This window comes from Bufo bufo, chromosome 4 (assembly GCF_905171765.1).
Source record: "Bufo bufo chromosome 4, aBufBuf1.1, whole genome shotgun sequence".
Lineage (NCBI taxonomy): Eukaryota > Metazoa > Chordata > Amphibia > Anura > Bufonidae > Bufo > Bufo bufo.
The window spans coordinates 225,565,611-225,591,623 of record NC_053392.1 but is presented as its reverse complement, the minus strand read 5'-3'; the positions used below and the strand labels follow the sequence as shown (position 1 = coordinate 225,591,623).

General features: G+C 42.0%; 1 protein-coding gene across 1 annotated transcript in view; it reads right to left on the bottom strand.

The window, feature by feature from the left end:
- The window catches only part of LOC120997962 (probable cation-transporting ATPase 13A4), a 189,958-nt gene that overhangs the window by 70,053 nt on the left and 93,892 nt on the right, over positions 1-26,013 (bottom strand). Inside the window, exons 13-20 of the mRNA XM_040428344.1 lie at positions 24,761-24,822; positions 23,635-23,785; positions 23,461-23,544; positions 23,176-23,332; positions 22,355-22,472; positions 14,586-14,710; positions 10,189-10,358; positions 5,018-5,131 (exon numbers count right to left, since the gene is read on the bottom strand). Of these exons, the coding sequence (XP_040284278.1) occupies positions 5,018-5,131; positions 10,189-10,358; positions 14,586-14,710; positions 22,355-22,472; positions 23,176-23,332; positions 23,461-23,544; positions 23,635-23,785; positions 24,761-24,822 (981 nt within the window). The remainder of the gene's footprint in view (positions 1-5,017; positions 5,132-10,188; positions 10,359-14,585; positions 14,711-22,354; positions 22,473-23,175; positions 23,333-23,460; positions 23,545-23,634; positions 23,786-24,760; positions 24,823-26,013) is intronic.

Below are 26,013 nucleotides of genomic sequence, written 5' to 3'. Positions count from 1 at the left end.
GGTCCCAAGTTTATTGGGCCTTATAAAATCTTGTCAGTCATCAATCCTGTTGCCTTCCGTCTTGATCTTCCACGGGTTTGGAAGATACATAATGTATTTCACAGATCTCTCTTAAAACCATATGTCCAGCCCACGGTGCCCTCCTCTTTGCCTCCTCCTCCGATTTTGGTTGATGGCAATCTGGAGTTTGAGGTTTCCAGAATTGTGGACTCTCGCATTGTCCGCGGTTCTCTTCAGTACCTCTTTCATTGGAAGGGTTATGGTCCTGAGGAGAGTATGTGGGTTCCGGTGTCGGACATTAAAGCCACTCGCCTCATCAGGGCATTTCATAGGGCTCATCCTGAGAAGGTGGGTCCTGGGTGTCCGGAGTCCACCCGTAGAGGGGGGGGGGGTACTGTCACTACCAGAGCTTTGGGACATTCTCACAGCTCTGTTTCTCCACCCCTGTGATGATGTCACTACTAGAGTTTGGAGGAGTTCTCACTGCTCTGTTTCTCCGCCCCTGTGATGAAGTCTTTACTTTGTTTCCTTCCTCACAGCTGTTCCTCCTGTGGTTGATTTCCCTGCCTATAAATCACCCCTCCTCCTATTGTAGGGCGTGGATTATATTTCTCATTTCAGTTGTAGCTCTTGCTTGAGTATCTTCACTTGTAGCTATCAGTTCACTGGACCTGTGTTCTGCTGCAGCAAGCACTCCGGATATTGCCAGCTGTCCTTGGATCCGTCTTCTCTGCGGCTGCAGCACCTTCAGCTAAGTGTGCAGACATTGTTGTGTACCTGGTTATTTTCTGACTGGATCTGAGGTGGCCACGGTTCCCTCCATATACTGAGCAGGGCACCGGTGGCCGTGCCCCTTCCACTATTGTAGGGGTTACAGTGGTCATCAGTCTTAGGTACGCGGGCATGCCTCGTTCCACCTTTTGGATCCGGGCATGGGCTTAGCAGCATAGGGAGAGCTTTGAGGGTCTGACAGGGGTCACCCTTTATCCTCCCTAGTTTGGGTCCGGTCAGTAGCTCCATTTTCTGTGTATACTCTTGTTGCTCACATACAGCCGTGACACTCCTCCTCATCATCATCATCATCCAATTCGCGCTGAGAACACGAATTGAGGGTGGTCTGGTTATCACCCTGTGTACTGTCTTCCCCCATTTCTACCTCTTCCACATGCAAAGCGTCCGCCTTCATTGTAAGCAGCAAGTGTTTCTGTAGACACAGAAGTGGGATGGTTACACTGATATTAGCGGCATCGCCGCTCACCATCTGTGTTGATTCCTCAAAGTTGCGTAAAACCTCACAGAGGTCAGACATCCATGCCCACTCATTGCTTGTGAAGAGTGGAAAGGCGACAACCATGTTGCAGCTGGTAATCAACTACTGCCCTCTGCTGCTCACAAAGCCTGGCCAACATGTAGAATGTGGAGTTCCAGCGTGTGCTCACGTCGCACAAAAGTCAGTGAGCTGGAAATTGCAAGCGCTGCTGCAGCGTTGCCAGACGGGCGGCAGCTGTAGATGACTTTCAGAAATGGGCACACACACGCCGCACCTTCACCAGTAGCTCAGGCAAATTGGGGTAGGCTTTGAGAAACCACTGAACCATTAAGTTGAACTTGTGGGCTAGGCATGATAAGTGTGTGAGCTTGCCGAGCTCCAAAGCCGCCACCAAGTTACGGCCATTATCAGACACAACCATGCCTGGTTGTAGGTTGAGTGGCGAAAGCTACAGCGCAGTCTGGTCCCTCATACCCTGCCACAGCTCTGCGGCGGTGTGCTGTTTGTCCCCTAAGCAAATTAGTTTCAGCACTGCCTGTTGCCGCTTCCCCACTGCAGTGCTACACTGCTTCCAGCTACTGACTGATGGCTGACTGGTGCTGCAAGATGAGAATTCAGAGGTGGAAGTGGAGGAGGAGGTGGAGGAGGAGAAGGGGGGGGGTTGCAGCTACTAATTTAGGTAGTGGTGGAAATCCTGATGGAAGTAGGGCCCGCAATCCTTGGTGTCGGTAGCACCTGTGCCATCCCAGGGTACGACTCGCTCCCTGCCTCCACAACGTACACCCAGTGTGCCGTCAGGGAAATGTAGCATCCCTGGCCAAAAGCATTTGTCCATTTTTCAGTCGTTAAGTGGACCTTCCCAATAACTGCGTTGGTCAGGGCACGGGCAATAACTGTGTTGGTCAAGGCGTGGGTGATGTTAAGGGACACATGCTGGTATAAGGTGGGGATGGCACACTGGGAAAAATAGTTGCGGCTGGGGACTGAGTAACAAGGGACTGCCGCCACCATTAGGCGGCGAAAAGCCTCAGTGTCCGCAAGCCTAAATGGCAACATTTCCAGGGCCAGCAGTTTGGAAAGGTGCACATTTAGTGCTATGGCCTGTGGGTGGGTGGCTGGGTATTTGCGCTTTTGTTCAAAGGCCTGGGGTATGGACATCTGTACGCTGCGCTGGGACACAGAAGTGGATGTGCTAGCTGATGGTGCTTGCAAAGGTCCAGGTGCAGGGCGGGAGGCATCCGGGCCTGCGTCTTGGACAGGGGATTGGCCAGCACATAACACAGGGGAAGAGGAGGCAGTGGTGTGACCCGCAGACACTGATTGTGGACCCAGGCGTTCGGCCCACCTTTTAGGGTGCTTTGATGACATGTGGCGAATCATGCTGGTGATGGTGAGGTTGCTAGTGTTCACACCCCTGCTAATTTTGGTATGGCACAGGTTGCAGAAGACAATTCTTTTATCGTCCGCTCTTTCCTAAAAAAAATGAAGATTGCCACAAGGGGGTGCTCCGGGGAACAGTTGTGGGCCTGTTTGGTGTGGCCTGCCTTCTCCATTTTGCCACCCCACTGCCTCTTCCAGCCTGTTGCGGTGCTGCGGATCCCTCCCCCTCTGTACTGCTGTTCTCGCTCGGCATGCCACCTTCCCAGGTTGGGTCAGTGATTTCATCATCCACCACCTCCTCTTCCACTTCCTCACTCTGGTCATCCTCCTGACTTGTTGACCTAACAAGAACCTCACTTATTGACAACTGTGTCTCATCCTCATCATGAACCTCTTGAGACACTAATTGCAGTTGATTTATTGACAACTGTGTCTTATCATCATCATCCACCTCGCGAAACACTAATTGCCGTTCCCCACCATCATCTTTTTCTGACTGTGGATGCTCAAGATTTTAGGAATCAGTGCACAAGATCTCCTCATGTCCCTCTTCAAGCGGGCTTGGCGAGAGGGCAAAATCAAGGAATGGCAATGAAAAGAGCTCCTCGGAATATCCGATTGTGGGATCACTTGTTTGCCAAGACTCTCCATGGTGGGAGGAAGAAGGATCAGGGTGAGGATTTTGTTGACCAGACTCTTGGCTACTGAGACTAGACTTTGTGGAAGACAGTGTGGTGCTTAACCAACTGGAAGCATTATCTGCTGCAATCTAACCGACCACCTGGTCGCAATGGTGTGTCCCTGCAAACTGGGACATGAAGCAAGGTATCGTGGTTGACAAGGTATCGTGGTTGAGTGTGTTTCTTGTGCTCTGGCAGCAGGCACAGTTTCACCTCGCCCAGGGCCACGGCCTCTGCATGCACCATCAGCAGCACGGCCTCTTCCCCGTCCCTTACTGCTCGCCTTGAGCATATTAAATGGTATATACGCTTGCAAGTATGTCACAAGTACAGTATCGCAGGTTTTGTAAGTGTATGCGCAAAAAAATTTAACTGAATGTCACTGATATTTAGGATGTGCAAATGTTATACATGTGATGTAGCACAGGTAATGTCGCTGTCACCAGCGGCGAAAAAATTTAACTGAATGTCACTGATATTTATGATGCGCAAAAGTTATACAGGAGATGTAGCGCAGGTAATGTCGCTGCTGTCACCAGCGGCTAACGTCATACAGGAGATGTAGCGCAGGTAATGTCGCTGCTGTCACCAGCGGCTAACGTTATACAGAAGATGTAGCGCAGGTAATGTTGCTGCTGTCACCAGCGGCTAACGTTATACAGAAGATGTAGCGCAGGTAATGTCGCTGCTGTCACCAGCGGCTAACATTATACAGAAGATGTAGCGCAGGTAATGTTGCTGCTGTCACCAGCGGCTAACGTTATACAGAAGATGTAGCGCAGGTAATGTCGCTGCTGTCACCAGCGGCTAACATTATACAGAAGATGAAGCGCAGGTAATGCCGCTGCTACGACCAGCGGCTAACATTATACAGGAGATGTAGTGCAGGTAATGTCGCTGCTGTCACCAGCAGTCAAACAATTGCACGCAATTTAGCGCATGTTGCGCTAATATATTTCGCAGCCAGATAAAACAATAGTCCTTAAAAAGACTGTTGGGTCTCTAACACCTTTCAACACTCAAAACTCCCTAAAAAATAAAAAAAATTAAAAATTTCCTCTCCCTACACTATCTGTCCCTTCTGCTGCAGCTCGTCGTGACTAAGTCTGAGCCAAACCACGTGTCACCGGGTGCTATATAGCACCCGATGACGCGTTCCGGCCAGCCAATCACTGTAATACCAGTAACCAACATGGCTACGGCATTACAGTGAGTGGCACTACTTCCCTGAACGTTTATTTGCTGCGTAGCAGCCAGCAAACGTCCGGGGAGGAGACTAGAGTAAAAAGGTGTTCGGCCGAGCATGCTCGCCCAACACTAAAAAGCAGATAACCTATGGTAGAATTAATTTGGACTTTTTTTCTGGCTTCTCACTATGCAATATTAAATGGCGCCATTAGAAAGTACAACAAATGAAATCAGAACAATAGCAAGTGATGACACATCTACAGTGTACACACATCTCATGGTATAGTAAAGGAAGCTTTGATGATATGCAGCACAAATAACCATATTCCAGGCCATTGAATTTACCTGTAGGCCTCAAACATAGAGGAGGTAAATCCTCCTGGACCAGGGTCTGTGCAATTAAAAACAATGATATTCCAGTAATTGTCAAGCAGACAAGATCTGTACTAAACAATGTATGTGCATTGAAAGGGATGCTGTTTTTGCATTTGCCACTTACTTTTGGTAACAAATCAGTAAAGTGTTTCTCCAAATTTTCATATGTCTTCCCACTCAGTGAAAAATGATAATTACTACTTTGTGTTTTGCCATCTTCCAAATTGATAGATATTTCCTGGTAACACACACACAAGTTTTAATATTTATAATTAGATAAGATAATAGATTACTTTACAAAGCTAACACATATCAGCTAACACCATTTAGATAGATAGATAGATAGATAGATAGATATTCATATACACTGCTCAAAAAAAATAAAGGGCAAACACAAAAAGGGGGGGAGGGGTCAGCACATCCCAATGCGCAGGTGCACGTCGCTAGTGTGGCTGCAAATATACATCTGACAAACACATAATGCAACAGAACTCTACAAACCAAAAGTAGAGTACAAAAGTATATAACATTGTAAATGCTATGCTAATAACTCAGAGATGTTAGATGCTTAGCAAATACATTTTGTACAAAATCATTTGAGCCCGTCTGCCGCACGCCAAGGCGATCTCTATAATAAAGGGAACACTAAAATACTACATCCTAGATCTCAATGAATGAAATATTCCAGTTGCAAATCTTTATTCATTACATAGTGGAATGCATTGAGAATAATAAAACATAAAAATGATCGATATAAATCAAAATTAACCCTTTAAGGACCCATGACGTAGCTGTACGTCATCGATCCGATCACTAAACATGACGCCCGCTCGTGTGTACAGCGGGCACCTTAGCCGTGGGGTCTCTGCTATCCTAAATAGCAGAGACCCGTGGCACATGTATGCGATCAGCCATAAGGCTGATCGCATACATCTTACCTTTCAGATGCCCTGGTCAAATGTGACCATGGCATCTGCATAGACCGGAACCGGAAGACGCGTGCTTCCGGTCCGGTAACAGCGTTCCCCAGCTGAGATCTGGGGACCTGTTACCTCGATCTAATTGACCGAAGCCTCAAGCCGGCTTCAGAGTAAATTAGATGCATATATCAATACAGGCCACAAGGTGACAGCCTTGTATTTATATAGTGCAAATGAAGTCTTCAGTGATGGCTATTTAGCCATCAGTGAATACTATGGGCAATCGAATGATTGCCAGTTATTGTCACCCAAGGTGACTTAAAAAAAAGTTTAAAAAAAAAGTAAAAAAAGTTTTTACAAATATAAAAAAAAAAAAAAAGTTCAAATCACCCACCTTTCCTTAAAATAAAAATACTTAACCAATAAAAAAAATAAACATCATGGGCATCGCCGCGTGCAAAAATTCTCATACTATTAAAATATAACAATATTAATGGCATACGGCAAATGCCGTAGCGGGGGAAAAATAAAAACAGCCATTTTGCAATTTTTTGTCACTTCAAATACCCAATATTATTTTTATAAAAAGTGATCAAAAAGTCACACACACTTCAAATTGGTATCACTGAAAAGAACAGATCATCCCGCAAAAAATGACACATACACAGCCCCATACACATAGCTACAAAAAAGTTATAGGGGTCAGAATATGGTTATGGAAAAAAAATTATACAAGTGTGGTATCGGTGGAACCGTACTGACCTGGAGAACGAAGATAACAGGTCAATTTTACTGCATAGTGTACAGTGTAAAAGAAATATAAAAAACTTTATCAGAATTGCATTTTTTCCCAATCCTACCCCATTTAGAATTTTTTTCCCGCTCCCTACTACATGGTATGCAACCATAAATGGTGCCATTAGAAAGTACAACTTGTCCCGCAAAAAATAAGCCGTCATGAGGCTATGTGGATGGAAAAATAAAAAAGTTAGGACTATGGGAAGGCGTGAAAAACAAAAATGCAAAAATGGAAAATCCCAGGGTCCTTAAGGGGTTAATATCCCATGGAGGTCTGGATTTGGAATGATACTCAAAATCAAAGTGGAACATCAAATTTCAGGCTGATCCAAGTGGAAATGCTTCAAGACAAGGAAATAAGGCTCAGTAGTGTGTGTGGCCTCCACATGCTTTTATGACCCCGCTACAACACCTGGGCTTGCTCCCGATGAGACAGCGGATGTTCTCCTGAGGGATCTACCCCCAGACCTGTATTAAAGCAGGATCAGTCAGCTCATGGACAGTCTGTGGTGCAACGTGGATGGAACGAGACATGATGTCCCAGATGTGCTCGATTGGATTCAAATCTGGGAAAGGGGCAGGCCAGTCCATAGCATTAATGCCTTCATCATGCAGGAACTCATGACACACTTCAGCCACATGAGGCCTAGCATTATCATGCATCAGAAGGAACCCAGGGCCCACTGCACCTGCATATGGTCTCACAATGGCTCCGAAGATCTCACCCCGGTACCAAATGGCAGTCAGGGTACGTCTGGCTTACACATGGAGGGCTGTGCAGCCCTCCAAAGAAGTGTCTCCTGTTGTGCATTTTCATACGTATACAATATTATCTAATGACATTATAACCAAAATGAATGCTCATCTCATTGCCTTTAAGAATAAAATCAGTCTGAACCAAAGTTCTATTATGTGGCTGAGGAAGCCAAGATGAGTTCATGGCAAGTTCAGTTTATATAAAAATAATTGTGAACATAAACGGACATTGTATTTAAAAGTTATTGCTAAGGATATAGGGAGTATACCAGCCTCCTCAAACATGTCTGTCTGAAGGGAACAATGTTGGTTCATGGATAAGTCATGACGTGATAAGAATTCATATCCTTGAGGCACACCTGCTATATGATGTTCAATTTATATATTCATGATATATTATATTTATCTCTGTATGGTATATTTAGTTTACAATATATTTTAACCAATAATTCATATAATGTGTTATCTATGTGTAACAATGTATCGATTTATATATATGTTATACCATGTATTTATCATTTAGAATGTATTGTAGAAGGTACAGAAACATTAAAGTAAGTTTATGTTAATTGGATTTCTGAGAAGAGTAAATGTTATTTCAAAACAAAAATAGTTATTCATGGATGTAGATAAGTGAAATGTACAAGTTCCGATGCCAAGCATCAAAGCCATTATATAAAATTTTATCAATATTTCAAAAAGATAGGAGAAGACAGCCAACTCCAACAAGTCCAGGATATAGGTAATTAAATGTGTCAGGAAAAGACCTACCTCAATGATGTGTATTAAAAAGGTTAAGGAGGTCATGTGAACGTATTATTAGATATTTAGTTTTAAATGCTTAAAAGTTTTGATGTTCATCTGCAGTACCACAGTGCCATCTGGAGGCAGATGGACAATATTATATTATTTTATCATTTGTTTTATGCCATATTAGGAGTTGATATGACATCATGACGTTATTAGCATGCGAATACACCCACCTTACCTGATTGGAAATCCCTAATCTAAAGGGGATGGATTCTTAGATAAGGGGGGGATAATTACTCGTGTACAGAGCATTAGGGAGATCCATAGAGCCAGAGATCCATTGATCCATCCATTCATTCAATCAAAAGAAAACTTTACCAGAAGAAACTTGGATTAATTTTTTGGGATTACTAGGAGAATTCTTGAGAACTGGTCCCATCTGAACTCTGTTTACCTTGGACCCGGTAACGTATATTTTGTTTACTACTTGTGATATTAATAAGATATTTCTCTCGGTATATAGCCAAAAGTCCCCATACTCTGGGAACATATAGTGTGCCTCCATAATGCTGATTATTCTCTTAGCAAAGATGCATATTGTTAATGGAAGATCTGACATTATTTGAAAAGAGGACTAAACCCTTGGAAAGTTATTTTCCATAGTCTGATTGCCGAGCTGAATATTTTATCATATTAATATCAAATATTTTTCATTGGTCATAGGAAAACAGAGTCAAGGGATAACAGTTATTTTCCTGTATAATCCGTGTTTTATTGTTATAGCTATAGTTATAAGTCTGTTTGTTAAAAGTATGACACTAAATCATACTGTGCTGGTGAGATAGGGGTGTGTTAGCACCACCGTGTGGTACATTTTGGGTATTATTTTGTAACTTCATAATTTGTTTTGCAATTAGATTGATTTTATAGTCTTTGTTTTTATAATAAACGATTATATATTTTTGCATATACAATTGTCCCTTTGTTTCACTGCTTGCACAAATCAAACTAAGATACTTGATAAAAAGAACTTAGAGGCGATTATGTCCGCCTGAAGGATAATTTTTTATCCTCTATTTTATATGAAGATTCTTTTTATATAGAAGATATATGACACTCCCCACACCATTAATGACCCACTGCCAAACTGGTCATGCTGGACGATGTTGCAGGCAGCAGAACATTCTCCACGGCGTCTCCAGACTCTGTCACATCTGTCACATGTGCTCAGTGTGAACCTGCTTTCATCCGCGAAGAGCACAGGGCACCAATGTTGAATCTGCCATTCTTGGTGTTCTCTGGCAAATGCCAATCAACCTGCATGGACGTTGGGCCCTCATATCACCCTCATGGGGTCTGTTTCTGACAGTTTGAGCAGACACATGTATATTAGTGGCCTGCTGGAGGTCATTTTGAAGGGCTCTGGCACTGTTCCTCACAAAGGAGGAGGTAGCGTCCTGCTGCTGGGTTGTTGCCCTCCTACAGCCCCCTCCACGTCTCCTGGTGCCCTGGCCTGTCTCCTGGTATCTGCTCCATGCTCTGGACACTGTACTGACAGACACAGCTAACCTTCTTGCCACAGCTCGCATTGATGTGCCATCCTGGATGATCTGCACTACCTGGGCAACTTCTGTGGGTTGTAGATACCGCCTCATGCTACCTTGTGGGGTGAGAGCAATGACAAAATGCAAAAGTGACCAAAACAACAGCAAAATAGGATGAGAACAGATAAATGGTCTATGGTCACCACAGAACCACTCCTTTATTGGGGGTGTCTTACTAATTGCCTATAATTTCCACCTGTTGTCTATCCCATTTGCACAACAGCATGTGAAATTGATTGTCACTCAGTGTTGCTTCCTAAGTGGACAGTTTGATTTCACAGAAGTGTGATTGACTTGGCGTTACATTGTGTTGTTTAAGTGTTCCCTTTATTTTTTTGAGCAGTGCACATTAGGTACATTGATATTAGATAGTTAGATAGATCGATAGATAGATAGATAGATAGATAGATAGATAGATAGATAGATAGATAGATAGATAGATAGATAGATAGATAGACTGACACTACCTGTAATGATTTATCATTCCTTCCACTTTGTGAATACTCTATAAGATTGTAAGTGACAGAAGCTGGGGAACTATCCTTAGGACCTTCAGCTTCCACCAAAATCACTTTGCTGCTCTCAGGAATCATTCCACAGTTCTTTGCAACTGTAGTTGCTGTTTGTATGTTATCACCTATATAAAAATATTCAGCATTTAAGGACATTATATATTACTAAATACATATACACACACCCTTACAGGTGTCATGCTAAAAATTATTTCAGACCTTTAGATACAATTTTGTCTTTTTAATTTACAAAGAATTATTCCCCGGGGAAAGACAACCATCTCACTAGTGCCACCTTTTGGAAATGGCTGCCTATGAGTCAAAGTCTGACTATTTAAAGTCAGACTTTGACTCATAGGGAGCCCTTTTCCAAAAGGTGGCACTAGTGAGAAAATTCTATTTCTCTTGGGGCTCGTTCACACGATCGTGTGAAGCCCTTGCCCGTGCTGAGGACTGCAAATTCCGATCCGCAATGCATGGGTCCAGTCCGTGGGACAGGCGCATGGGGATCGCAGACCCATTCACTTGAATGGGTCTGCGATCCTTCCGTTCTGCAAAAATATGGAGCAAATTATATCTTTTTGCGGTGCGGAAGCACGGAACGGAACCCCAGAAAGCACTCCGTAGTGCTTCCGTAGTGTTCCGTTGTTCAGTTCTACACCGTTCCGCATCTCCGGATTTGCAGTCCTATTAAAATGAATGGGTCAGCATCTGTGATGCGGAATGGCCACAGAATGGTGCCCATGTATTACGGATCCGCAAATGCGGTCCGCAATACTGCAACGGGCTTCACATGTTCGTGTGAACGAGCCCTTAGAGATAACTCATTTCATATTATTTTCCCTTTGAATAATGTCTCCAAGTCACCATACAAATCTGATCTCCATGGGTAGAGCCAGTATCCCAGCTTCATATAACTCTCAATCTCCTGATACATAAATACACATAAAGGTGAATTTAATATAGACTTGGACGTCCTATAAAAATTTACCATAATGAGTGCTGAAGAATGAGCACCCTAGATGGCAACCACTGACTCCATTGCTTTACAACACAACACAAAATAACAAGAATTTCCAAATTGCATGTTAAGTCCCTTGGGTGAAAAAGGTGTATAACACATGTCTTTTGTTACTGCTATAGTTGTATTTCTTGGAGCCTGCGGTCACCACTAGAGGGAGCATACTGTATACAGGTCATACAATTCAATACTAAAACTGTAAGCAAAAATGTCTCCCTAGTGTTGGCTGCAAGCTGCCAGAATTTTACCTTTTAAAGATGAGCTTTCATCATGAATGCAATGCAGTCATCAGGCAGCATGTTATAGCACAGGAGTAGCTGAAGATTTATGTATAGTTTTGTGGGAACATATTCAGCAAAACTTGTAATTTATTAATTTGAACTCTTATTTCTGATTTCCTTGTACACATGGGAGGTGTTCTCAATCACTGATAATACATCCCACATGTACAAGTGAAATCAGAATGAACACAGATATATGTAAATGTAAAAACTACAGGGTTAATTTCTTAAGACTGGGGATTTAGACGCCAGTCTTAATATGGCCCTGCGCTGGCGGTGGATCTGCTGAAGTTATGTAGAGGCGCCTTACTCTACATAACTTCAGCGGATCCACCAGCGCTTCTAAATCTACGCCAGCTTCTGGCATAGATTTAGACTATTTTCTACGCCTAAAACAGGGGTAAAAAATGATGAATGAGATGGGCCTAACGGCCTGCCCCTTTCTCCGCCCCATGTCACACACACTTTTGCAGACTTGGCGTAAGCAGGGAAAAGTCGCAGATTGCGGCGCAAAGAATCTGCGACAAAAATACACCTAATTTTGCAGTATTTCTGTAAGTAAGTGACTCCCTACAAGTTTTACTGAACCTTTACCCACAAAACTACATATCAATCTGCTCAGCTTCTCCTGCTCTATAACATGCTACTTGCAGATTGCAATCCATTTTGTGGTGACAGGTTCCCTTTAACTCTATAACAAAATAATCTGTCTCTGACCACTATAAGGTTTTATTAACAGACTTTTTAGCACAGAATGTAGGACCTCAAAACACCATCATGTTAAAAGAGTGAATTTTTCTTTAACGTGACTTTGACTGGTACATGAAGACTCAGTTAGTGCATCCACTGAATGCTTGTATAAATTGTGACCAGAGGGCCTGGTTAAACATTCCTGCTAACTGGATTTGTACTGTGAATGGGAAATTCCGGTAATCAAAAGACAGCATAATCTTGTGGGTTGTCTTGGACTTGAAAAAGAAGACTGCTTTCTTCCAAAAGACAACCCCACACTTGTCCACAGGCTGTGTGTAGTAAATGAATCAGCTCCATTCACTTCAATAGAGCTGAGCTGCAATACCGGGCACAACTCATAGACAGGTGTAGGGCTGTTTTTGGAATAAAGTAGTTAGAGATGAGCGAAGTTTACAAAATTGCTCACCTTGATTGAAGATCGCGTGCAAAATCTTGCATGGTTCGTAGCTGGTGTAGTGACGTTATACGTCACCGTGCCTGGGATTTTGAGTCACATTGTCAATCAAGATGGCCGCGGCGGCCTCTTTGAGCTCAAATGGATGAGGTGAGCATGATTTTTTATTTATTTTTTGCTGACATTCAGGGAGAATTAATGCGTTACCACAAAGCATGAGGAAATTTGGCTTTGAGGCAAGTCAAATTTTCCCTGAATTCCATGTTCTGTGTTCTTCCATACTTGTATTTAGGTTTCACTTATAATTATTAGTGTTGGGCGCGAATATTCGCAATGCGAATATTTCGCGCGAATATCGCATATTCGCGATTTCGTGAATATTTAGAATATCGTTCTATATATTCGCGAAATCGAATATTCGTTTTTTTTCTTTTTTTTTTTTTTATTATATTTTTTTCTTTCCCACTTCCCTAAAGTTGTTCTTACCTGTCCTTTGGATTCCTGGCTTCCTGGCTGCTCCAGTCAGTGGCGTTTTCAACTTACTGCTATATTCCATATTAGCTAAATTACAATCTAATCTATATGTGTATTTTACGAAATTTCGTAATATTGCTCTAACTTCGTCTTTTAGAATATTCGTAATATTCTAAGAGACGAAGTTAGAGCAATATTACGAAATTTCTAAAAGACGAAGTTAGAGCAATATTAAGAACATTTGAAAAAGTCGAAATTGCGATGCGAGTAATATAACACGAAATATTCGCATGAAGATTTCAACTTAGCACTGCTATACTCCATATTCTAGCCTAATATGGAATATAGCTGTGCTAAGTTAGCACTGCTATATTCCATATTAGGCTAGAATATGGAGTATAGCAGTGCTAAGTTGAAATCTTCATGCGAATATTTTGTGTTATATAAGTCGCATCGCAATTTCGACTTTTTCAAATGTTCTTAATATTGCTCTAACTTCGTCTTTTAGAAATTTCGTAATATTGCTCTAACTTCGTCTCTTAGAATATTACGAATATTCTAAAAGACGAAGTTAGAGCAATATTACGAAATTTCGTAAAATACACATATAGATTGTAATTTAGCTAATATAGTGCTATAATCCCTTTTTTTTCCTGTAATTTTTTTTTGCCTCTTCTGAACTTAAGTTTTGTAAAATATGTACACTATTAAAAATTATTACTATAGCAGTATATTAGCTTAAATACAATCTATGTGTATTTTACGAAATTTCGTAATATTGCTCTAACTTCGTCTTTTAGAATATTACGAATATTCTAAAAGACGAAGTTAGAGCAATATTAAGAACATTTGCAAAAGTCGAAATTGCGATGCGAGTAATATAACACGAAATAGTCGCATGAAGATTTCAACTTAGCACAGCTATATTCCATATTCTAGCCTAATATGGAATATAGCAGTGCTAACTTAGCACAGCTATATTCCATATTAGGCTAGAATATGGAATATAGCAGTGCTAAGTTTAAATCTTCATGCGACTATTTCGTGTTATATTACTCGCATCGCAATTTCGACTTTTGCAAATGTTCCTAATATTGCTCTAACTTCGTCTTTTAGAATATTCGTAATATTCTAAGAGACGAAGTTAGAGCAATATTACGAAATTTCGTAAAATACACATATTAGCCTAGCCATAGTCAAGTCATTAGCATAGGAACGTTGCCTTATACTATCAATATAAATTTTCGCAATATGCGAAAAAATAATTTCGCGATAATTGGAATAATTGCGAATATACGATTTCGACGAATATAACACGAATATTCATGCGAATATTCGCGAAATATCGCGAAATCGAATATGGCACCTCCCGCTCATCACTAATAATTATGCAGTTATGCAGTAATCCTTCTATTTCTCTGATGCACACCTGTAATCATAACAGTCCTGATGTTGGCAGTGTTTAGTTCCTCCAGGACAGGCTTAGTCTCTGGTTTGAGACGATTTTCTAGTATAAGCAAACCAAGGAAATCCAAGCCGCTCTCAACTTCTTCCCTTGAAAGAGACAGAGACATTAATTTATAGTATTTCATAGTTACATATAAGCTGATTTGATGCCCCAAAAAAGTAAGGTTGAGTTCACGTCACCGTTTAGCTTTTTGTTCTTCTGATTCGTCAGAAGAACAGATAATAAAAAAGAAAATAGATCAGTTATTTTAAGCAGCAGTTATGCTCAGTTAGGCTGGGTTCACACGGGCGTTGCAGGTGACGAGCGGGAAAAGATGCGGGTGCGTGGTGGGAAAATGCACGATTTTTCCCCGCGAGTGCAAAGCGTTTTAATGCGTTTTGCACGCGCGTAAGAAAAATTTCTGCATGTAGTACTTTTTCTCTCATCAAAAATAACAAATTTCTGACTGAAGTGACACAAACTGATGCAAACTTATCACAACAGATGCTCAAAATAACAAAACCTTTTTTCTTTATGTTCTTCTGACGATCAGAACGGAAAGCTAAAGTCCTCTTTCACATGAGCGTGAGTGATTGGCTCCAGATGCTTTCAGGATGCGTTCAGTGAAACTTGCACCATTTTGTAAGCAAGTTCAGTCAGTTTTGTCAGCGAATTGCATCCACACCTGTTTACGGGTGCAATGCGTTTTTCACTGAAGCCACATTCACTTCGATGGTGCCAGGGCTGCGTGAAAAACATAGAATATAGAACATGGTGCGTTTTTCACGCAACGCCGAACTGATGCGTGAAAAAAAAGCTCATGTGCTCAGACACATTGAAATGAATGGGTCAGGATTTAGTGCAGGTGTTATGCGTTCATGTCACGCATTGCACCCGCGCGGAAAACTCTCTGGTGTGAAAGGGGCCAAATGGTGATGTAAACTCAGCCTTGGGCTACAGAAAAAAATGGATCAAGCGCCCTTTTACTTAATTATTTTCATGCCTGGTTTGTTCAGTTTTGATTTAATACAACTGGATCAGGCCAATACAGAGCCATCAGAATGTATTAAATGTAACGGATCTTTTTAATTCAGGTTTTGAGATCCTCTGTTGGGGAACCCCCAGTCCGCGGGCCACATTCGGTCCCCAAGATCATTTCATGTGGCCCACGGCTCCCTGCCCTCTTTCCAGAGCATATAGTGGAAGAACCGTCTGGAGCTGGAGAGGTAACTTTATTTTTGATTTAGATTTTCTTTTGATTGAGGGTCCGATCTGAATAAGTGCAGGCTGGGGGATCTGCAGTTAATGGAGGGTGGGGACAATCTGATGAGGGTCTGAGCTTAGGCTGGGGGGGTCTGATCTGAAGCTGATGGAGACTTTGGGGGTCTGATAGGGGCTGATCTGAGGCTAATGGAGGCTACGGAAGGTCTCATGGGGTCTGATCTAAGGCTTAGGGGTCTGATTGGGGTGTAATCTGAGGCTGATGGAGGTGGGGGCAGATCTGAGGCTGACAAAGGGACAAAGGCAGGGACAGTTGTGAAGGCAGAGGCAGGGAAGAGTAAAAGCTGGTTGAACCCCTCTCTGGACCCCTCTGGGTTGAGCTTGGCTGCCATTAAGGCCAAATTAAGAAATAAAGAACTAAATATGTAACATTCTCAACAAATTAGACTGCTATATTTGGTCAAAATGGCACCTGTACTATATATAATATATATAGTGCAGGTGCCATTTTATGCTGCAAGATTACAACGCTCTGGATTTTTTTTTATTGAAGTGCAATTTCTGTAACTTACCCCTTAGTAAATTATATGTTTGACCAACTATAGCAGTCAAATTTTTAAGTTGAGAATTTTTTATGGCCATGCACATAAAAGACCCAAAACGGGTTCCGTAGTTTCATGATACGTGTCGGTTTTTTCTTCCGTGGGTCTTCCTTGATTTTTGGAGGATCCACAGACATGAAGGAAAGGTAAAAAAAAGTCGTTTTGGTGTCCACCTGGCCGTGCGGAGCCAAACGGATCCGTCCTGACTTACAATGCAAGTCAATGGGGACGGATCCGTTTGACGTTGACACAATATGGTGCAATTGCAAACGGATCCGTCCCCCATTGACTTTCAATGTAAAGTCAGGAGTCCCTATTAATATACCATCGGATCGGAGTTTTCTCCAATCCGATGGTATATTTTACCTTGAAGCGTCCCCATCACCATGGGAACGCCTCTATGTTAGAATATACCATCGGATTTGAGTTAGATCGTGAAACTCAGATCCGACAGTATATTCTAACATAGAGGCGTTCCCATAGTGATGGGGACGCTTCAAGTTAGAATATACTAAGAACTGTGGACATAACTGCCCCCTGCTGCCTGGGAGCACCCGATCTCTTACAGGGGGCTGTGATCAGCACAATTAACCCCTCAGGTGCAGCAGTTAATTGTGCGTATCATAGCCCCCTGTAAGAGATCAGGTGCTGCCAGGCAGCAGGGGCCAGACCCCCCTCCCTCCCCAGTTTTAAATTCATTGGTGGCCAGTGTGGCCCTCCCTCCCCAGTATTATATTCTTTGGTGGCCAGTGAGGCCCCCCTCCCTCCCCAGTATTATACAGGGAGTGCAGAATTATTAGGCAAGTTGTATTTTTGAGGATTAATTTTATTATTGAACAACAACCATGTTCTCAATGAACCCAAAAAACTCATTAATATCAAAGCTGAATATTTTTGGAACTAGTTTTTAGTTTGTTTTTAGTTTTAGCTATTTTAGGGGGATATCTGTGTGTGCAGGTGACTATTACTGTGCATAATTATTAGGCAACTTAACAAAAAACAAATATATACCCATTTCAATTATTTATTTTTACCAGTGAAACCAATATAACATCTCAACATTCACAAATATACATTTCTGACATTCAAAAACAAAACAAAAACAAATCAGTGACCAATATAGCCACCTTTCTTTGCAAGGACACTCAAAAGCCTGCCATCCATGGATTCTGTCAGTGTTTTGATCTGTTCACCATCAACATTGCGTGCAGCAGCAACCACAGCCTCCCAGACACTGTTCAGAGAGGTGTACTGTTTTCCCTCCTTGTAAATCTCACATTTGATGATGGACCACAGGTTCTCAATGGGGTTCAGATCAGGTGAACAAGGAGGCCATGTCATTAGATTTTCTTCTTTTATACCCTTTCTTGCCAGCCACGCTGTGGAGTACTTAGACGCGTGTGATGGAGCATTGTCCTGCATGAAAATCATGTTTTTCTTGAAGGATGCAGACTTCTTCCTGTACCACTGCTTGAAGAAGGTGTCTTCCAGAAACTGTCAGTAGGACTGGGAGTTGAGCTTGACTCCATCCTCAACCCGAAAAGGCCCCACAAGCTCATCTTTGATGATACCAGCCCAAACCAGTACTCCACCTTACTGGCGTCTGAGTCAGACTGGAGCTCTCTGCCCTTTACCAATCCAGCCACGGGCCCATCCATCTGGCCCATCAAGACTCACTCTCATTTCATCAGTCCATAAAACCTTAGAAGAATCAGTCTTGAGATATTTCTTGTCCCAGTCTTGACGTTTCAGCTTGTGTGTCTTGTTCAGTGGTGGTCGTCTTTCAGCCTTTCTTACCTTGGCCATGTCTCTGAGTATTGCACACCTTGTGCTTTTGGGCACTCCAGTGATGTTGCAGCTCTGAAATATGGCCAAGCTGGTGGCAAGTGGCATCTTGGCAGCTGCACGCTTGACTTTTCTCAGTTCATGGGCAGTTATTTTGCGCCTTGGTTTTTCCACACGCTTCTTGCGACCCTGTTGACTATTTTGAATGAAACGCTTGATTGTTCGATGATCACGCTTCAGAAGCTTTGCAATTTTAAGAGTGCTGCATCCCTCTGCAAGATATCTCACTATTTTTGACTTTTCTGAGCCTGTCAAGTCCTTCTTTTGACCCATTTTGCCAAAGGAAAGGAAGTTGCCTAATAATTATGCACACCTAATATAGGGTGTTGATGTCATTAGACCACACCCCTTCTCATTACAGAGATGCACATCACCTAATATGCTTAATTGGTAGTAGGCTTTCGAGCCTATACAGCTTGGAGTAAGACAACATGCATAAAGAGGATGATGTGGTCAAAATACTCATTTGCCTAATAATTCTGCACGCAGTGTATTCATTGGTAGCCAGTGCGGCCCCCCTCCCTCCCCAGTATTATATTCATTGGTGGCCAGTGCGGCCCCCCTCCCTCCCCAGTATTATATTCATTGGTGGCCAGAGCGGCCCCCCTCCTTCCCTCCCCAATATTATATTCATTGGTGGCCAGTGCGGCCTCCCCTCTCTCCCCCCCTAATTAAAAACACCCCTCATTGGTGGCAGCAGATAGTTCCGATCGGAGTCCCAGTTTAATCGCTGGGGCTCCGATCGGTTACCATGGCAGCCAAGATGCTACTGCAGTCCTGGCTGCCATGGTTACTTAGCAATTTTAGAAGCATTATACTTACCTGCGCTGTCTGTGTCTGGCCGGGCGCTCCTCCTACTGGTAAGTGAAAGGTCTGTGCGGCGCATTGCTTATAGCACAGACCTGTCACTTACCAGTAGGAGGAGCGCCCGGCCGGTCACAGACATCGCAGGTAAGTATAATGCTTCTAAAATCGCTAAGTAACCATAGAAGCCAGGACTGCAGTAGCGTCTTGGCTGCCATGGCAACCGATCGGAGCCCCAGCGATTAAACTGGGACTCCGATCGGAACTCTCCGCTGCCACCAATGATGGGGGGAGGTGTTTTTAATTAGGGGGGGAGAGGGGAGGCCGCACTGGCCACCAATGAATATAATACTGGGGAGGGAGGGAGGGGGGCCGCACTGGCCACCAATGAATATAATACTGGGGAGGGAGGGCCGCACTGGCCACCAATGAATATAATACTGGGGAGGGAGGGGGGCCGCACTGGCCACCAATGAATATAATACTGGGGAGGGAGGGGGGCCGCACTGGCCACCAATGAATATAATACTGGGGAGGGAGGGCCGCACTGGCCACCAATGAATTTAAAACTGGGGAGGGAGGGGGGTCTGGCCCCTGCTGCCTGGCAGCACCTGATCTCTTACAGGGGGCTATGATATGCACAATTAACCCCTCAAGTGCGGCACCTGAGGGGTTAATTGTGCGGATCACAGCCCCCTGTAAGAGATCGGGTGCTGCCAGGCAGCAGGGGGCAGTTATGTCCAGAGTTCTTAGTATATTCTAACTTGAAGCGTCCCCATCACCATGGGAACGCCTCTGTGCTAGAATATACTGTCGGATCTGAGTCTTCAGGATGTGAAATCTCAGATCTGAAAAAGCTTTTATGCAGACGGATGTGAGGATCCGTCTGTGCGAAAGTAGCCTACGGACACGGATCAGGGACGCGGAGGACAATCTTGTGTGCCTCCCTGTTTTTTCACGGACCCGCGAACCGTTGTCCGTCAAAAAAATAGGACAGGTCATATTTTTTTGACGGACAGCAAACAAAGATCACGGACGCGGATGATAGACGGATGATAAACGTTGCATTTTCCGAGTTTTCAACGGACCCATTGAAAGTCAATGGGTCCGCAGAAAATCACGGAAAACGGAACAACGGACACGGATGCACACAACGGTCGTGTGCATGAGGCCTTATCCTGTGTCCCACATATTTTCCTTTCTAGTTATAGGTTCAGTTGATATATTCATTGAGTCCTGCGTCTAAGCCCATTCAATACTCATGGATCCATTAGATAATGGCACCTAAGATGTGTGGATATGTGCAGTATATCCCACCATTATAGTGGAACTGATTTGAAGCATATGGCATCATGAAGTAATGAAAACACAACCAAACATTGGAAAGTAATTTGCACCCAGTGAATATGACTATACTGATTTGTTATTGCTGGATCAAAGCCTGATTAACCATGGATCTAACTGATTGCTAGGTTATTGGATTATTTTAGCATATTTAAAAAAATAAATTATATTTAAGAAGGGTACTCACATTGCAGTGATTTTGTTTAGTGTATGCCGTAATTATGAACTTAGAAGTTTTGTGATTTTGTACAAATAAAACAAGAAACTCCCTTCATACTCCCTTCATACTTACCTCTTGGCAGAGGCTTAGCTAGCGACCCTTTCTGGGCAATAGCCCAGGTCCATTCACATGGTTTGGGCCCACCAGGGGAAGAATAGTGATTCCTGGATGAGCTCCCCTCCTGTGAACACCAATATAGTTGAACTCTGTGATGGAGCAGGGAGGTATGTTCTTCCTGGCTTACCATTTGACAATTTGTAGGCCACAGGCAATTTTAGGCTTGCATCCTACAGTATACCAGAGCCAAGCAGGGATATAAGCATCCAAGCACAGGCATCACAATGACATCACCACATTGTGCCACCTGCGCTGGAATTCTGACTGATTACATTCTCTGAATGTTTTGATATGGTATGGTGGCAATAGGGATGGAAATTACCATCCCATTCCTCCCTTCTTGGCGGGAGTGGGCTGGTCCTATTTCCTGCCAGGAGGGGATCTCTATAGAGTTCTAGGGAGAGCTACAGTAGCTAGGCTAGCAATGAGTGAGGAGGCACGAATGTTTGTTCCCACTCCAAGCCACAGAAACAGCTCAACTGTGAAGAACATTGCTCCAGGGAGACTGAAGGTCCAGGACTGTCAATATTTGTTTGCAGCAAAGGCTCTACAGTCAGCAGGGTGACTAGCAACTATAGCTTCACATATCCTGTTGCAGATGAGGGATAACACATTGACACCCATCACCATACCACAGCTTAGGCAAACCCAAAAGCCTGCATTTATCAAGTTGACACTTACAGCCACAGGTAAAAGTTTATAGCTGTAGTGAAGGGAAATCTGGAGAGTGAGTTGTCTAGAGTGCTGTTGTCTGACATTTTGCCTGCCACCATACCTAGCTGGGGATAGAGACATTGCACTGTGTACAGAAAACAGCTGGATGTACTGTAACTCAGTAAAGAAAAGTGTTTGTTGTTCCTCTACATTTGCCTGATTCCTTTACGCTACCTTTCCACTACACCGAAGCCCAGGGAGCGGTGGCCTGAGGGACTACACTGTGACACAACATCTTGTCGGGGCCACAACCATTCCCATCCTCTGCACCGGCTCCTCAGGTGCTCACTGCACCAGCATCCATCTTCTGGTGGTCCTGGCTGCCTGAGCTCTCCTGTGGGTTCTGGCAGACTGAGGCTTGCTCCCTCTGCTACTTAAAGAGTGCCTGAGCAATAGGTTCCTGTTCCTAGGTGTCCTGCAAAGGTGTTCTCCAAGGTAGTGGCCTAATAATACCTTTTGGTTTAGCTCCAAGTCAAACTCATTGGTTGACACAGTTGTTCCAATTCCACTGCATTACATCCACTGTGATAAATATGGTGCAGGTCTAGACAGCATAAGTTTGTATCCTATAGAATTAGTAAGTCTGCTCCTATGTGTCTGTGAAACACTCATCTTGAATAGGATCCTCCATCACAGTATTGAACATCCACAGGAAAATGAGAAGACCAGCAAAGTAGCCAATTATGATGCTGGTTCTTGGCAACTCTTTACTTTTTACTCATCACCGACTAATGACACACCGCTGAAATTAATGTTTATGTCACTACTTCATGCAGTGAGATCAGCATAAAGTTGATGGCAGGTTTCCCAACTTCCCTTTAAAATTTGGGTTACGAAAGGCAATTTTATATTTGTATATAACACTATTTGTACATTGTCCTTACCTTTCAATGCTCTCTAAATCATCCCTATTCCCATTTGTAAGAATTTTGTATGCCACTCCGATTACTCTTAAACCCTGAAATGTATAGATTTCCAGTACTTCCAAGAATTCTTTAGGGACTGCATAATAAAAACAAGTGAATTAGCACAACAGCTTAATTTAGAAAAAAAATATTATCTCCTACCAGTAGTGTCCTGTTATTGAAATTGCCCCAATTGGAGCAACAATAGTAGTACAGATCTTGGCTGACACACATGTGGACACACCTGAGTTTAACATGTTCCTATGGTTAAATTATTTTCCATCTTTTCTAGGGTTACTATCATTTTTGTCCAGGACAGTTTCATTAGTTTTTTTATTTTTTATTATTCTGTTGAACCACAATTGAAAAGCAATGTCTGATTTTCATTAGCTGATTTTCAGTAAAAATTTAATTTATTATTACTTTTGTCAGTTTAGAGTTATTTCAATAACCACTGTGGGTTTCTCTTTCATTAAAGGAAGGGTACATTTACATGTGTGTATATCCCGAGATGAGTGGCCTGAGATGATCTGCTTCAGAGATAAAGCTTTTGCATTACTCACAATGCCCGACAGAGTAAAACAAGTTTTTTTTTTTGTAGTTTTTTTTTAAATCATGTCAACTCGCACCACGTGTTGAGATATCTTTAGCCAAGAGAAAAGATTAGGAAGTACAAATTTTTATATATTCTAGAATTTGGAATATAATGTATGAATCTTCCCAATCTATGACCCCGGCTCACAAAATGTGTAATTATACTTTAAGCTACATGAATCAAGCTCAAAATTATGTTAACTTACTTGTTTCTGGCCTACAGAAACTGGCCACCATCTCTGGTGCTCCCTTCATGTAAACAATCAACTCATCTGCACCAATAGCCTCAGTGATGACAGACATACGTTGCAAAGCAGAGGAGAAAGGGTACTGGAACAATACATTTATACCTTTCACTGTATTCTGTGAGAAAAAAAGGAACATTGTTTTAGTATTGTGGCCTTATGTTAGTTTATACCAGTTTCTACTAAAAGGGGTAACTAGAATATTCAAAACACCCCTAGTTTTGCTTACAATATAGGAAAACTTACTATCCATGCACTCGGCCCAGGAAGGACAACCATGGTTTGTGAAGAATATTCCTTACTAAAATCTTCATTAGTAGCTTTTAGCGCCTGGAATAAAAAATCAATACAAAAAAAGGTCACAACACTGTTGACCTTTAAAGAATTAATTACTATGAAATCTAGAGTAGATTATTTTACCCAGCCAGTAGCTTCAAACATTTTGAGGTCCAAAGGATCACCTTGTAGATTCCCATCAACCATGATCACTGAGTGGCAGCTTGCCATAGCACCAAACATAGGTCCCCAGGTCAGTTTATTTATCTGGTTATGCTCAAGCATTTCCTGAAAACTAAATAAAGTAATGTTAAGTTACCAGTTGTCTAAATCACTGATTCCCAATCGAATTACCATGGAGGAACCAATGGAAAAAATTTCATTCTGGGAATGGCCCATTCTCCCTCAAGTATGAAGAATTCTATAAATTTATATTTTGGGCAAGTTTTGTTATCTTCTTTGCCTGTACACATGGCAAATATCTATGAGCAGACTGAGATTATAGGCTGCATTTACCAATCATCCCTGTTGTAAGGGCAGTTTCAAAAACAGCACCCCACATTTACTAATGTGAGTGCACCTAGATTCTGGCTTATATTGCACTAAATTATAGTGTAATGTAGCGAGCCTTGTCCAACAAGGTGGCTTGGATTAACTGAAATGGTGTATGACCTACTGTTAACGGGTATAGCCTAAGATGCAACATTTAAAGCTAAAATTGCTCCACAATCCTGGCATAAAATTATATCTCTATTCTCTAGGGTTAAAGTGTTTATCCCGGCACCAAATTTCTCATCCATCCTGAGCTCCTGTGATAATTCTGGTGAAGGTCTAGACAGCCTGTCTAAGTCTTAGTATGGATTTTGGGGAGAATTTTTTTCTAGTAAAATACTGTAAAGTCTTCATACACAACATTCAGTTTTAAATTTATATATTTTTGAAGTGTGTGGGATCAGTGGCTCTTTCATCAAAACTCTGCATGCTCTAGGTAAGGGTTTTTTTTATGCAAAGAAAGTACAAAACATGCCATCAAAACATAACATTTAAAACCAACAAAAATGCTTTTAAAAAGACAGCTGAAATCTTTGAAATGCATGGCATTTCAGAAAAGTGTTAATTTCTAGAGAATCTAAAAACAAAATTGCAAAGAACCCCAGTGGTCTAGGATTCCCTGGCTGGGAACCACTGGAATACAAACTCAGTATGTTTTGTCAGAAGTATCTAGTCTGCGTGATATGTAAGGTAATAACTGAAGATAAAACAAAAGTACCATGTTCCTCCTGATGGTATTATGCCCATCAAATCAAGTCCATCTTCTGTTAAAGTGCCAGTCTGAAGAGGAGAAAATTGTACACAAGTTCAATGGTGACATTAAGTAATTCAGAACTATAAATAACTAGTACAGCAAATTAGGGAAAAATAATAAAAAAGTAAATTCATACTGATTTTTATCAGTAGTATAAAGGGGAATTAAAGAAAAGTAAAAAAAAAATTAAAACAGACTAGAATATGTTACAAATAACAAAGAAGCTTTACTCACCTCTACCATTCTGACTCTGTTCCCGCTATTCCACACTTCCAGTCTTAGACTGACACCAGAAACGCTAAGAAATGTCGCTAAGCCATTCACTGTCTTTAGTGTTTCTGGGAAGTCAACAGTAACTGCAGAGCAGTGAGAACCAGAGCACCATTTGAATGGAAGCAGTGGTGGAATGGTGGAGGTAGGTAATCTTTATTTTCATTTTTTTTATTTTTTTTTGTAAATTCTTTATTTTCAGAATTTTTCAATCAGGATACAGACAAACAATAGCCTGTTGGCCATAGATTGGAACAAGTTCTGGCACTCTTTTTGGATCTACCCAGAAAATTACTTTAATCAATGGATTCCTTTGTATTTTAGCCCCATAAAGATGCCGTTTTTTCATCACAGCATTCTGAAAGCCATAAAATTTGGCAACATTTTGGTGTTCATATAATGTATGAAATAACTTTTATTAATATTTAGGGGGATGGAAAGAAAAATAACAGTTTTACAATCGTTTTTTTTCTTGAGTATTTACAGCATTCACTGCGTGCTGGAAATGGCATTCTAATCTTATACATAGTGCTCTTTATGTTTTATCATTTCTACACAATTTTTTATCATTTACTTTTGTGTCACCGCATTCTGACAGATATATATATATATATATATAATTATTATTATTATTATTATTATTATTATTATTATTTTTCAAATGGAGAACTGAGCAAGAAAGACCAGAGTTGTTTAGTTGTTTGGTTTAGAAAACCTATTGTAACCTATCCTAAGGCATTCTGAGTTAACAGAGATGGGTATTCTATTTATGACCCCCATCTACAGTATTAAATTAGTTTTCTGGGATTTTCATATTGATGGCCTAGCCTCAGGAAAGGTCATGCATATACGATTGGTGGGGGTCCAACTTCCAACACCCTAGCCGATCAGCTTTATGAAGAGGTCATGGCACTCTGTGATTACCTAGGCCTCATCCTATGCCATGT